Source organism: Cydia pomonella, unplaced genomic scaffold (genome assembly GCF_033807575.1).
Source record: "Cydia pomonella isolate Wapato2018A unplaced genomic scaffold, ilCydPomo1 PGA_scaffold_183, whole genome shotgun sequence".
Lineage (NCBI taxonomy): Eukaryota > Metazoa > Arthropoda > Insecta > Lepidoptera > Tortricidae > Cydia > Cydia pomonella.
In genome coordinates, this window is record NW_026907824.1 from 240607 (window position 1) to 253648 (window position 13042).

Here is a 13042-nt window from a genome sequence, read left to right on the forward strand (position 1 = left end):
TTATTTTATTTGTATTTCATACCCTACCTTCAGTTATTGGGGAAAAAATATATACAAGGTGTCTAACTACTAAATACATATAATAGTATGTCGTGATCAGATGTTAGGATGGATCAGTTCATGATGTGGCAATCATTTCATGAAATGATCGGTTGGCCGCATCATGAAAAATTCAAAACTAACCTAACCACATCATGAAGTGATCAATTCTAAAATTACATTTTATGTTATTATTAAAATCTATGATCTGGCCACGACATATATGAGTGTACAGATTTTTATGAGGTCGGCAACGCGCATGTAACACCTCTGGAGTTGCATGCGTCCATAGGCTACGGTGACTGCTTACCACCAGGCGGGCCGTATGCTTGCTTGCCACCGTCGTGGTATTAAAAAAATTTTTAAAAACCGGCCGTGCGAGTCGGATTTGCGTTTCAAGGGTCCGTACATTACACAATATTTAACATTTTTAATATTACAAATGCCCAAATGAGAGGGCCGAAGGCCGAGTTCCGCGTAGGGCCGAAAGCGCGGAGCGTCCGATGGGTGCGCGCTTCCCGCAACTTCCCCAAGTAAATAGCGAAGGCCGTAGAGAGAGCTGCATGAATGTAGTGTTCAAACACGGAACAATCATACAAGTACCTAATCAATCAATAGTACAAAAGTACCATTGCGGGTGTTTGCCACATATAGTCTAGTCCTATTTCTTTTTCTTCAGTCCGACTCAACTGAACCGAACAGAAAGGTACGCTTCTGGCTTTCGGCCCAACACGGTGCTCGGCCTTCGGCCTTGCGTGTATGCAAAAAAAGCAAATAAAGCTTTGTAACCTATGGGCACTTTTATTTAACTTCAGGTGATTAAAACAAACGGGCAGTGTTAAGAATTTTATTGTCACTCTCTCTTGGTTTAACACAAACACATAGCACACATTAAACGAGATTCAATCATAATTCATTATTCATTAAAGTTTCATTTACTCGAGGAAGACGGATTGAGCACATCGCTATTCATTGTTCAAGTCTCTTTCGAATTGCGTAACTCATAAAATCATAACATAAAGGTCTAGTTTCACATAAATATTCACAAATAAAAGGTCCTTGTACGAATTTAGGAGGCGCCAAACTTAGTCTACTACAGATAAGTCTAATTTTTAATCACTCTAGCCGTCTAGACATTAAAACTTGCCAAGACAAATGCATATGCTTAAGTCTTGGCAAAAGTAAACAATTCAAAAGTTTACAAACATTCAGTAGCGGCCTTAACCTCGAGGCCCTGGGCGGCCCTTGTGAACATGTGACCGGTTGATGCGAGGCCCCGGGCGGCCCTTGTGAACATGTGACCGGTTGATGCGAGGCCCCGGGCGGCCCTTGTGAACATGTGACCGGTTGATGCGAGGCCCCGGGCGGCCCTTATGAACATGTGACCGGGTTGATGCGAGGCCCCGGGCCGGGCCGCTGCCCTGCTCGCCACCCCTTAAGGACGCTACTGCAAACACTTACAGGTAAGTTTTTGAAATTATAAGTCACAGAATCAGGAAGAGATGTCATATAGCTAATATCACTCACTCTTACTACATATTTAGTTACACATTCTATGACAGGCAATACGACACATTAAATATCCTAGGCAGCTGAGGAAGTACTAACTACTCGTGTAAATTAACACTATAATTCACAGTGTATGATGTGGTACAGTTTTAACCCACGCCTATACACATAGGCGCGCGTCTTTATACTAGATTAATTCTAATAATTACATTTATTATCTATACTGGTATAACAATCTATAACTTATTCTAAGTACAACCGTACTGCATTACTTTATTTTAACTATGAGATAATTTTGGACGGATTCGTTGTATCAAATTGCGTATTAAATTCGAATTATTGCGGTCATAATAATGTACCAAATATCGTTATGTTCTTTAAGGTACGTGGAAACAAAATGGCACAAGATAAATTCATTTGAACATACAGAAGTACCTTAATGTTCTAGCTTAGGTAACGTTACAGACTACATACTGTTATGTTAAAATTTGTGAATATTATTCAAAGCACCACTCGTATTTTTAACCTTGTTATTAATGATTCATAATCGTATCTTCACCACAATCGGAAATTTGGCCGAGGCGTCCGACTCTTTTTAACACGCTTTTAATTAGGTCGACCTGTATGTAACTAACTATGTAATGGAATCTAAGGTAACTAATTTAACCATCTTCCAAGGATCGTAGCTTCATGAAAATTGGCAGCTGTACGTAGTTCTGGTGACAGTAAAATAATATGGTATTGTCGAACTGATCTAATGATGGAGCCGGAAGATATGAACTGGAACTTCATGGTGGAACATCGTATCATAGCTGTGTTTGGATTTGTTAGAAAAGTCTTGTAATGAACTTTGACCACGATTAGGTTTCAAGGTTTGATGATGAAGCCGGAAGATAGGCACTGGCATTCCGTGATGGAATATCGTATCATAGTCGTGTTTGCACTTGTGAGAAAGGTCACGTAATGAACTTTCTACGTACATTTATAAAAGCGTGTTTTTCTAGTGTTTTTTAAACTATTAATTTATTCTATGACGGGTGATCGGTGATCGCGTGATGATTTATATTGAAAACTGAAATATCAGACGCCTCGGCCTGGTACCGGACAGTTCTAGCGTGAGTCAAGTTAGCATCAAGAAGTGGATTTAACTTATGTTTAATGTTTAACATTTTTCTATGAATTAAGAAATGGTTCCCTAAAAATCCAATTATTTTACATCTTTTGTATCTTTAGTTTCTTCACCAACTTGCTACGTTCCACTCGAGATTTTCGTATAGATTCTGAAAAAGAAATGTTTATCATTAGAAAACAATATCAAAACTACAATTAGATGTAAAACAGACCAGACAGACGGATTTGGCGCAACCATAAGGGTTCATAGTTGACGACAGAACCCCAAAAACGACCTATGTAAGCCTATTTCGGTATAAAGTTACAAATATCCCCGGGCATCAATCAAATATCACTCATGTCAGTGTGTCACAATAACTAATTGTAATTACCCAAACATAGTTAGGCCTTGATCACACGTACCGAGTACAGTGGCGAGAGAGTACAAGTACCCACGTAGTTAGTAAAATATAATCATTAGATTACCTTTTAATGCCTATTCCGATGCATGCCGGAGTGCCGGCTGCCGGGCCGGGATTGCACTATCGCGTAGTGGTCACTGTTGTCCGAGACAGACCTGCATTAACAAATAAGCCATAAGAATTGTGTGCAGTTCTCAATATTGTGGTCGCAGTGTGGAAAATAAGAAAAATGTAGGTAGGTAGTAGCGTTGGCGAGTGAATGGCTAGCATTAAGCTTAGTGGTCAATGTAATATTTAGTTGTTCTGTACAGTTTAGTCTTAGCTGGTGATTTAGCTAGTTAGAAGTTAAGAATGGGATTTAAACGTAATGACTGTGAATAAATCTCGAAAATCAGTTAATAATGGCGAATTCGACATAATATTATATTTATTTTTGAGTCTCGCAATCAATGGCATGAGTAATTAAATAAGTTGAAAATATTTTTCTGCTTACGGAACATACATATATACTTAGGTACCTACTCAAAATTGTGTTTATTGCATATACTGCATATATTTTATTACTTATTGTCATTAGGTATTAGTGGTATTACTATGTATGAATTTTCTATGTTTGCCTACTCGAAAGTGAATCACCAAACGACATGTGTAAAGATATAGCTAGTTAGTATGACTGACTCACTAACTCCTTCCCACCTGTGTTTGAAGTTTTTTTCATGCAGCTAGTAAAATATAGCCATGCCTAAAGGCCGCTTAACCCTTTGAACGCCAATAACACTTAAGTAAAGGTGTCATGAATGTTCCGTCGTGCGTCTTACATTGTTATACTTAATCATATTCCGGGGTTTTGAGTGCGGAATAAAATAATAATATAATGTAAAAGTAGAGTATGGTTATGTATGGGTGTTACCTCGCGGAGTGTATGGTGGACGAGGGGTACCTGCTGCCGTACTGGCTGCCGTGCCAGCTGCGGTACGGGTCGTAGTCTTCCACCACTGACGGGTCCTTCTCGATCACCTGCAAACATTATGATATTTTGTAGGCAGAGTAACGTAAGGGCCCTTATTTCATACCACTGAGTTGTATTGAAATACCTATTACCTAATAGGGTTATTATTAGAAGAAGGTGCAAATCTAGGATTAACATAGGTACTGTTAATAATAAAAAGTCAGGTTAAGAGGGTAAGGTAACTGAGAATCGGAGTTCAACAGGAGTTGGTTGGAAATTATAGGTATTATAGGCGACTGATATTTATTATTTGATAACGCAATGTAGCACTTCATTGATTTCCGCAACGCTATGCAGGAATTGTCAGTCCTGGCGCAGGAGCATGTAATGGCTGTGCAGAGGAACCAGTTGATGACACAGGCGATGGCCAGGTACAGCCACGGTCGGATGTGGTGTCTCTGTCTGACCGGTGTATTAGAGAGCGAGCTCACGTCAGTCCTGGCGCAGGAGCACGTCATGGCTGTACACAGGAAGCAGTTGATGAGCAGCATCACTAGGAACATGACTCCGAGTGCGATGGCCAGGTACAGCAGCCACGGCGGGTGGATGCTGCCGTCGGAGCAGCTCAGCTCTGCCACTGTGTAATACGACATAATCGTGTTAGAATAGTTTAGAGCCATTTTTATATTAATGTTCATTAAAGCTGGATTGAACCTACAGTAAAACCAGTAATAAGAAAATTTTAAAGAGACCACAACAAACACAATATAATACAACCAATAATACAACCTTAAGTTATGAAGGTAATCAGATCGCCGCAATTTCAAGAGATTTTTTTTATTGTTCCCTACGGCCTTTAAATCCTCCTCTTGATATGACACAACTTATCTGTCTCAATTAAATAATACTAAATATGCCAAATCACTAAAACGGGGGACAATCAAATGAATAACCACTCTCTTGCTGATTGTAGCGCTAGTTACGTAATAAGAAGTTACGTTCTTAAGAAATTATATTTAACACCAATGTATCCTGATGCATTACTGTACTGTACATGTATACAATAAATACAAATACAAATAATTAAGTAAGAAAATACCTGCACTATCATTGGGGTCCAGTATGAAGACCCCCGTGGAGGCGGTGAAGGTGGTTTCTTCTTCACCGACTACGCCAACGCCATCGTCCACGTTGCAGTCCTGCACCGGGCAACTTCCTAGAAAACAGCATAATAAATTCATGAATATACTGCGTGTATTTTTGACCACAAACTTAAACCAGACTTAGGTTTTAGTGGTATGAAATGATTCGTAAAGAAAGTTTTAACCACAACAGTATAATTAATTTATATATTTTTTTCGAGCGGCAATGTATTTTGTACATCATGTTCACTAGTGACAGTTGTGACGTCGCGTCATTAATGCGACGTTTTGAGTAACAAAGTAGCTTGGTTGTAAGGACCTTGCTTGGTGAATTAATTTATAGTTATGAAGGATTAAATGTTGTCCATTTTATATAAAACCTATGAAAATTTGTTCATTAACCTTTTGAACGCCAGACTTGCGGCAGACGGCGAAGGCATATGCCTGCCGTGCCCCGGACGCCAGGCGATCACGATTATTTAAGCGAAATTGAACTTTACGGAGTCCTGCATAAGCTCCTATTGCATTGACGAAGCTAACGGCTGTGGCCGTCGTTGCTGTCCTTGCCAAGACTTTCCGATGACGCCCACAGCCGTCTGTCCGCCACATGATAACGTCCACAGCCGTCCTCTAGCGAGAGTGTAAATTCACTTGCAGTAGTCGCAGTGCATCTCGCTTGCATCAATACAAGCATGAGCGAGATGTAAGTTTTTAAAGTAACTTTACGCAGTCACTAGCGTAAACGGCCGTAGCAAAGTCAAGGTAAAGGCACTTGTGAATAACCACCCATAAGGTCAGTTTGGTGTAATAGCTTATTAAAAATGCTATTACCCTAAACCCTAACGCCGTTGACCGGGTCACCTTCATCAAGAAAGTTACGCAGGAAAATGCTTAAATATGTACAAATACGAAAGGTTGATGGGATACTGAACCTACATAGAAGTACATATTGGTATAGGTACAGAAAACCCAAAAGCATAGTAGAGGTACATATTATAATAGAAACGTTACGAATTACATCATTATGAATGATCATTCTTTTATTATGTTTTGCATTACGGAGACTTACATAAAGGACATACTGAAGTAGTGCCAAAACACTATTAAATAGTCTTCTTTTCGTGCATATTTTTTTTATAAATCTAAGTAGGTTTATTTAAGGTACCAGGGCATATGTAGTTGTGAAATTCAAATTGATGTGGTTTTGTTACGAATAATATCCCTTATTCTATAAGTAGAACACCGTAGTATCGTAATAGTACATTACGATACAAGTGCGAAAAATAGGAAATTCGAAACGAGTGGCGATAAATTAAAACACGACCGAAGGGAGTGTTTTAAATCGACACGAGTTGCGAATTACCTATTCGCACATGTATCGTACAACGTTTTACAGTACATATGGCCCTTTAAATGTTCGACACAGTAACATAATATGCTACTTCTCGCACTAGTGCTATAAAGTAGCCCCATATGTACTGTAATCAGGATATTTACAGTTTTCACTTCTGTCAGATTACGGCCTTGTATCTTATCTTATTATTGAGTATTTACAGTACCTTTGCAGATAGAGATGTCGCACTGGAAGTTGATCTGCGAGGAGTCGGGGAAGCGGAACATGGCGGGTATGAAGAGCTCGGCCGCGCCGCTCGCCGGCCGCACCACCACTGACTGCTGTTTTATCGGACACCTGAAAATATTAGCATATAGCATACTCGTATTTACTATTACCCTTCATTTTTAAGAGAAGTCAAGAGTCTCGCAGCACAGAACTAGAGTGCACACGTACAGCGGTGCACTAGAGTAAAGTAGTTTAATTACAGTAATACCTAAATAAGCATATACGGCCTGCGTAATGGTAAGCGTAGCTTATGGAGGTATAAAATTCTAGCTGTCGCATTGCCCACCCTTTTCTACCCTGTACCTACACTCCGTTTCTTAAGAACCCCACCATACTATATTAGTCCATTAAGAAAGTGACAAGGTTCCACAGCCGGAGCGTTTGCAGAAGGAATCTCCTTGTCTGAATAGTTGTCGACGTTTTCGATAGCAAAAGTCAGCAAATATTGCAAATAAAAGCATTTAGTAATAAACTTATTTAAATAGCATGATCTTACCCTCGCTTATCCAGCAAGTCCACTGTGTTGTTCTTCATGTTGAACGCGAAACAACTCTTCATCTTGATGCCATGAGCACCTGAAATTGGAAGTACATATTAAGGGTTAGGTAACCATTTTCAAATATCAAATCAAGTCGCTATGACCTAGTTGTAGAGGTTGTAATATTTTTAATAATTTAGTAATTAATTAGTTTTCTGCACAGAAATATACCTAATACGCTTAAGGATAATTGAAGTGAAGTGGAGCTAAGGGAAACCATCACGTAATATAACCATTTCATGAGTGCAAAAAAGGCAGACTAGAAATGAAAAAATGTGACCATTTTTAAGTTTCATAAAAACTTAAGGTCTTGGAATATAGTTACAAAAGCAAAAAATAATATAGTTATATTTATAAAAAATATATAAGTTATAAAAAATATTATTATAATATTTTTTAGAGTTTCGCTCTCGTTTTAAGACTAAGTGTTGGATTGCAATGAAACTTTGCACATACCTACAGTGACATGAGGTATATCTATGCCTTGAATTAGTTTATATAGCTCCAGCATATAAAATAAACGAAATGAACCAAAAACAAATTTCGAATAAAAAACATAAATTTGCTGTATTTTATTTAACTACTGCTTATGGTATGGTACCTTATCCTGTTGTAAGTACAAACTTTCAAAGCAATCTAGCTAATTGTTTTAAAATGAGAGCGTAATTTGTAACATTTGCGCTTACTTGTAAAGCATGCTGTGTACAGTTGTTTTGGATCTCGTGCCAGTTTCTAAGCCCTGATATGCACTTGTTTGTTTCATGATATTGTACGAATTTTGTTAAGTGTATCCAATAAAGTAAAATAAATAAACTAATACGTTTGTATGAATAACCGAGCTCGTTGCGGACTCTTAAATACGGACTCTAAGATTACCAACCAAAAGTGTGTACTATTCGCTGATGACATTTCGCTGCTGTTTAGCCAAATACAAATGAAACACAAATGCCTAGACACTTTTGTCAGAAACAACCTTCATTTATTATTAAAATTTTATAATAGCGTACGTCGGAATGATAAACTCATCCCGCCAGAACTGATACTAAAGATCTACAAAAAAGTCCCATCGACAGCTCAATATTAATATACATATACCCAAATACTAATAAGTATGTATTTACCGTCAGGCTTGCTCATCTCCGCTCGCAGCGTGTAGGGCATATTGAAAGCGGCGGTCATAATCTTTTTGCCATTTTCGTTCAACATTCGTAGGGACACTCGTGAGGTTTCGTTTCTGCAAATAAATTAAATTACGAATGTAGATTATTCGTTATGAGTGAATTCACGGATGCTGGCTGGAATGAAATAAAGTAAAGGTGGCTATTGCAGTAAGTATCCAATATATAGCAGCAGGTTATATGGTAACATGGTTAATATGGTTTGTTCCTGGTTCGTCGTATTCCTGTTTCGTCGGATTCCTGATTCGTCGTTTTCTTGAACAACAAACCGTTAATATGACCTATATTCATACTTACCTACGTTACATTTAATTACCGAGTTAAAACATTCCCCGCTGAGCTACGGTCGTAGCGCTACGTCGTAGCTGATAATATAGGTTTTCCGGTATGTAGAGGAAATTCTTCGTAGAGGCAAAATGACAACGTGTCGTATACTGATTAGCCCTGAATGGGTTAAACTCCTAATAAGTTACAAATTGATTTTAGTAACTCCTTACTTTGCTATATTTCCAGATTTTTAGTTTTTTTGTACTTTAAAATGCCTCTTATGACCTTGTTAATTTAATATATTTTTAAAAGTTTAGAAACCGCGTTTTCCTTACTCGCGTAAAAGTTATATTATCGTCTACCTACGCAACGCAACAGGTGTTTAAAGTTCAAGAGCGCTGTACATAAATTCTTGTTTCGTTACAATTTTCGAGGACAATCAAAGTTGTTAAAATAATTTGAGCGTTGAGTGTTTACGTGACAATGAAAGTTTATCACAATTACCACTTCGTATGAACCTCAAAAAAATATTATGTAGTCCGTAGCTAAGTTTTATAAAACGTACCTATCTACTAATTAAAAATATTTAAAGATAAAGACCAGCTGATCAAGGTTTAGGATTATTCGACATTTCTCATAATTATAGACGATAGAAGAGACCTCAAAAAGAGATTTATTATTAGTTATTATTGTGGTGTTGTGGGCCTTTTTGAGTGCCACATAGACCAAGCACTGATATATTGTGGCCCTTTAAAATTCATTATTAATGCCCGTTGAATTCAGGAAATCCAAGATTCTTTGGGCCGTAATGTTCTGTACCTCATAGGGTTGCATTACGTTCCGCCCTAAGTACTCTAAGTAGGTACTCGTTTTTGACATTAGTGGTCCGCAGGAACAGAAAAAAGATTTACCTACCTAATACTTTTTTGGTAAAATGTATGACTTTAGTAGGTTTGGGAGACATTTATCGAGTAGATGTAATTAGTTACCTACGTACTTGCTCAGTTTTTACTAAAATGACAGTTAATCCAATTGTATGGTTAGTACAAAATTAGTACAAAAACAGGATAATCGGGTATCTATCTAATAGTACACAGGCCAATCCAACTATCATTTTAGTATTTGTTTTTAACAGAGCATCTTTTGTTAATAGTGTAGATACCTAGCATTCCTGAATAAGCCCGCCTTCCCGCATGTGATGACGTAGAACTTGTCGTCAGCCAGCTCTAGGGTGCGATGCACGCGCACTGCGAACGGCAGGGACCGCTCGTCTGTGCGCTGAAACATACCAAATACACATTAAACTGAGTTACACACCAAATCGTACGATAGATGGCGCTATTACGTAATTGAAGAATCCTGAATCGCGCTATTGAGATGTTTCTTGGAATAATGACCACATCAGACTCTATTTGGTTTAAGTAGTTTAGTGCATAAATCGCGAGGCGCTTTTCCGAGAACAAAATTCCTATATCCTGAATCGCGCTATTATGTTTTATGTTAATAGACTCATACAGGTTCAGTTTGGTAACCAAAATCAGTGATTTGATAAATCGAATGACTCGAATGAGGGAAATCGGTCAATATAAGTTGTGTAGTTTAATCCGCAGGCTAATGTATATGCGGGTAGTGAAAGTGTAATAAGACAAACAATCTTTTCATAATCTACGGATCTATTGATTTACCTATATTACTGAACAAATGCGTCATTGTACTTTACCTACTGAAGTTTGGTAATAGTTTATTATAAAGGTAGGTACAGGTAGGTAATCAGTAATAGGTAAATGTTATACAATCAGAAAATCGTATATTTTTTTGTGAAAGTAACTTATATCGCCTAAATGTTTCAACTACATTTCAAAAATGTCCTTAAGCTTTGGGCTGCAGAAAAAAGAAATTAGAACCTATACTATTTGAAGCACTTACGTTGTTCCAGAATACTCCGCAGTAATCCGGCGAGCCCTGTGCCGCCATCAGGCTGACGTCGAAGCTCATGGACTCTGAACCGTTGCCTTGTGCCATGCATGCTGGTGTTCTGAAATATATTTACATGTTAGGCGTTTTTAGATTGGATGCGAATGCATGTCGCTCTGGTGTGTGCGTGGTGTCGAGGTGTAAATAGGTTTTTATATTATTTATATTTTTTATACATATTGTCTATGTCCATTTGACGTCTTCTATGTATAATTCTTTAATTTTTTAGTTGTCATTAAAATCTAGACTGGAAAGCTTGGTTGTTTCGTTCTGCTCTCCTAAGCTATCCTAAATTATATCTATTAATGTCCACAATTCCCGGACACGTGGGACATTCAAGTATATGTGCATTAGTGTGGTGAATACCGAACGTCTAAGCGAATAGTCTAAGTGACAAAGTCTGGCTCAGGAAAAACGGACATCTCGCTATTCGTCTAGTCATTGGAATCACAATTTGCCTGCATGTGTAACTCCGAGGTCATACATACGAGTAGCTACATTAGGTACGCCGTGGCCGACAAGGGAATACTTTTTTTCTAAAGAAATGAACTTGATAAATGACAATCCAGCCAAATCTCTGCGATATGTATTCTCATTTTGTATAAACATTTACATTAAATGTGACATTATCGTTGCCATTGCCAGTCCTATAGTGGTGCACTATAACGTGCTGTCACATCTATCTATTGTATATTGATAGTCACAAAATATTAAATAGGTCTCCTGCCGATGCCATCTACAAAATGTATTTCGGAAGCAGAGCCCATATTTCGCGATCTGTAGGCGCTAGATGAAGGAGGAGGTAGACCTTCGGAAAATATAGTCCACCCAATCCTACAATACATATCTATTCCATACGCCGCGACTCCAGATTTGGAGATATGTACTCTGTTCCAAATTTAAGAAGAAAGCCTTCTGTAACATGGATGTTTTGGAATTTGTTAAAATTACCTGAATTCTCGCGCATGAGCAACCCCGTAGAACGGCTGGTTGAAGTTAATCTTGACGGACATTACGCCCGTCTTGCAGGTAGCTGTCACTAAGGGGGCGAACTCGATGCTCCCTTCGGTGCTCTGTAAAAAAAGATAGAGGATATGACAAGAGTTTGACATTATGTTCTACTGTTTTTGATAAAGTTTTGTATATTGTAAAGTGACCGAGGAGTGAGGTGTATAAAAGAGGCATATTCGAGTATTATATTCAGCAATGGGTGGATAGTAGGGGCTGAATAGATTGATAAAGATCTTGTAAAGTGTCACTATGGCTAGGCGAACCTCAACGGTGCAGAATGCTGACAATTATCGCATGCATACTCTATGACAGCATGATTGGTATATATGTCAGCGGCCGATCATAAGATCAGGCAGATCGTAATGTTCCTATGTAAAGTTTTGACGGTAGCCCCGTTAAACCAAAGATAGGTAGGATAGGTTCGTTAGGTTGCTTCCGGAGGGCAAACTCCAGAAATAGTACGCAGGCCTAGGTTACTCCCACTAGTTACCACCAATTTGTGACCAGTGGTAACTACTGGAAATTTTTTAACAGTGGTAACTGCTGGGAAAAAAATCCCACTAGTTACCACCAACTCGATTTCTAGCTAGTACTGTAAATGTATATTTTTTAACTTAAAGTTATATTTGCCGTATTTCTAATTATTGGTTATCTGCGTTGTAAGTTACCAAGTAATCGATCTTAGAAAGGATTCCTAAAATGTTTTAGGCCAAAATAAAATATGACGATTGCTAAGTATATTTTTCTAAGGTAATTTGTACTAGAAAAATATACTGAATGGCGTAATTGTGCAAGAAATATCTGTGATTTCATAATAAATATTATTTCTATGATTATATTATATTTTTAGTAATTAAAATTGTCATGTCCGAGGCACAACGGGACATGTCCAAGGTACATCAGGGGTGTTGTTCCTTGGACACTTTTCCCTTTTTTTTCGTCGACCTATCCTATTAAAATATATAACCCAATCCTTTAATTTTATATCGTATTTGATAATTTATTAATGTATCTTATAATATTCGGATAAACAACAATTCTACAGCCAAAAGATTTTTCTAAAAATCATAAAAGAAAAAACTGTCCGAGGTAGAACAGCTTCCCCTACTCTCTTTTTAGGTAGACCAAGGGGTCTAGTTTTTCTTTCATCCATTGATGAATTGAATGCTACACTACCACCAATCATATCACGATCTACTATTAATCCAGCTAAGACACTGGGCTATTTTACCTATAGATAAAATCAACGAAATACGAGAGCCCCATATAAAATAAAGTGCTT

General features: G+C 37.9%; 1 protein-coding gene across 3 annotated transcripts in view; it reads right to left on the reverse strand.

Annotated features, from left to right (window-relative positions):
• Positions 1-872: 872 nt before the first annotated feature.
• The window catches only part of LOC133533597 (uncharacterized), a 34951-nt gene continuing 22781 nt past the window's right edge, over positions 873-13042 (reverse strand). For 2 of the 3 annotated variants that reach the window (XM_061872600.1, XM_061872598.1), the window contains exons 2-12: positions 11701-11822; positions 10702-10810; positions 9938-10053; positions 8452-8564; positions 7289-7367; positions 6731-6861; positions 5129-5245; positions 4521-4666; positions 3991-4097; positions 3145-3235; positions 873-2828 (exon numbers count right to left, since the gene is read on the reverse strand). In XM_061872600.1, the coding sequence (XP_061728584.1) occupies positions 3148-3235; positions 3991-4097; positions 4521-4666; positions 5129-5245; positions 6731-6861; positions 7289-7367; positions 8452-8564; positions 9938-10053; positions 10702-10810; positions 11701-11822 (1128 nt within the window). In that variant the 3' untranslated portion in view covers positions 873-2828; positions 3145-3147. The remainder of the gene's footprint in view (positions 2829-3144; positions 3236-3990; positions 4098-4520; positions 4667-5128; positions 5246-6730; positions 6862-7288; positions 7368-8451; positions 8565-9937; positions 10054-10701; positions 10811-11700; positions 11823-13042) is intronic. The other variant, XM_061872599.1, reaches the window with a different exon arrangement.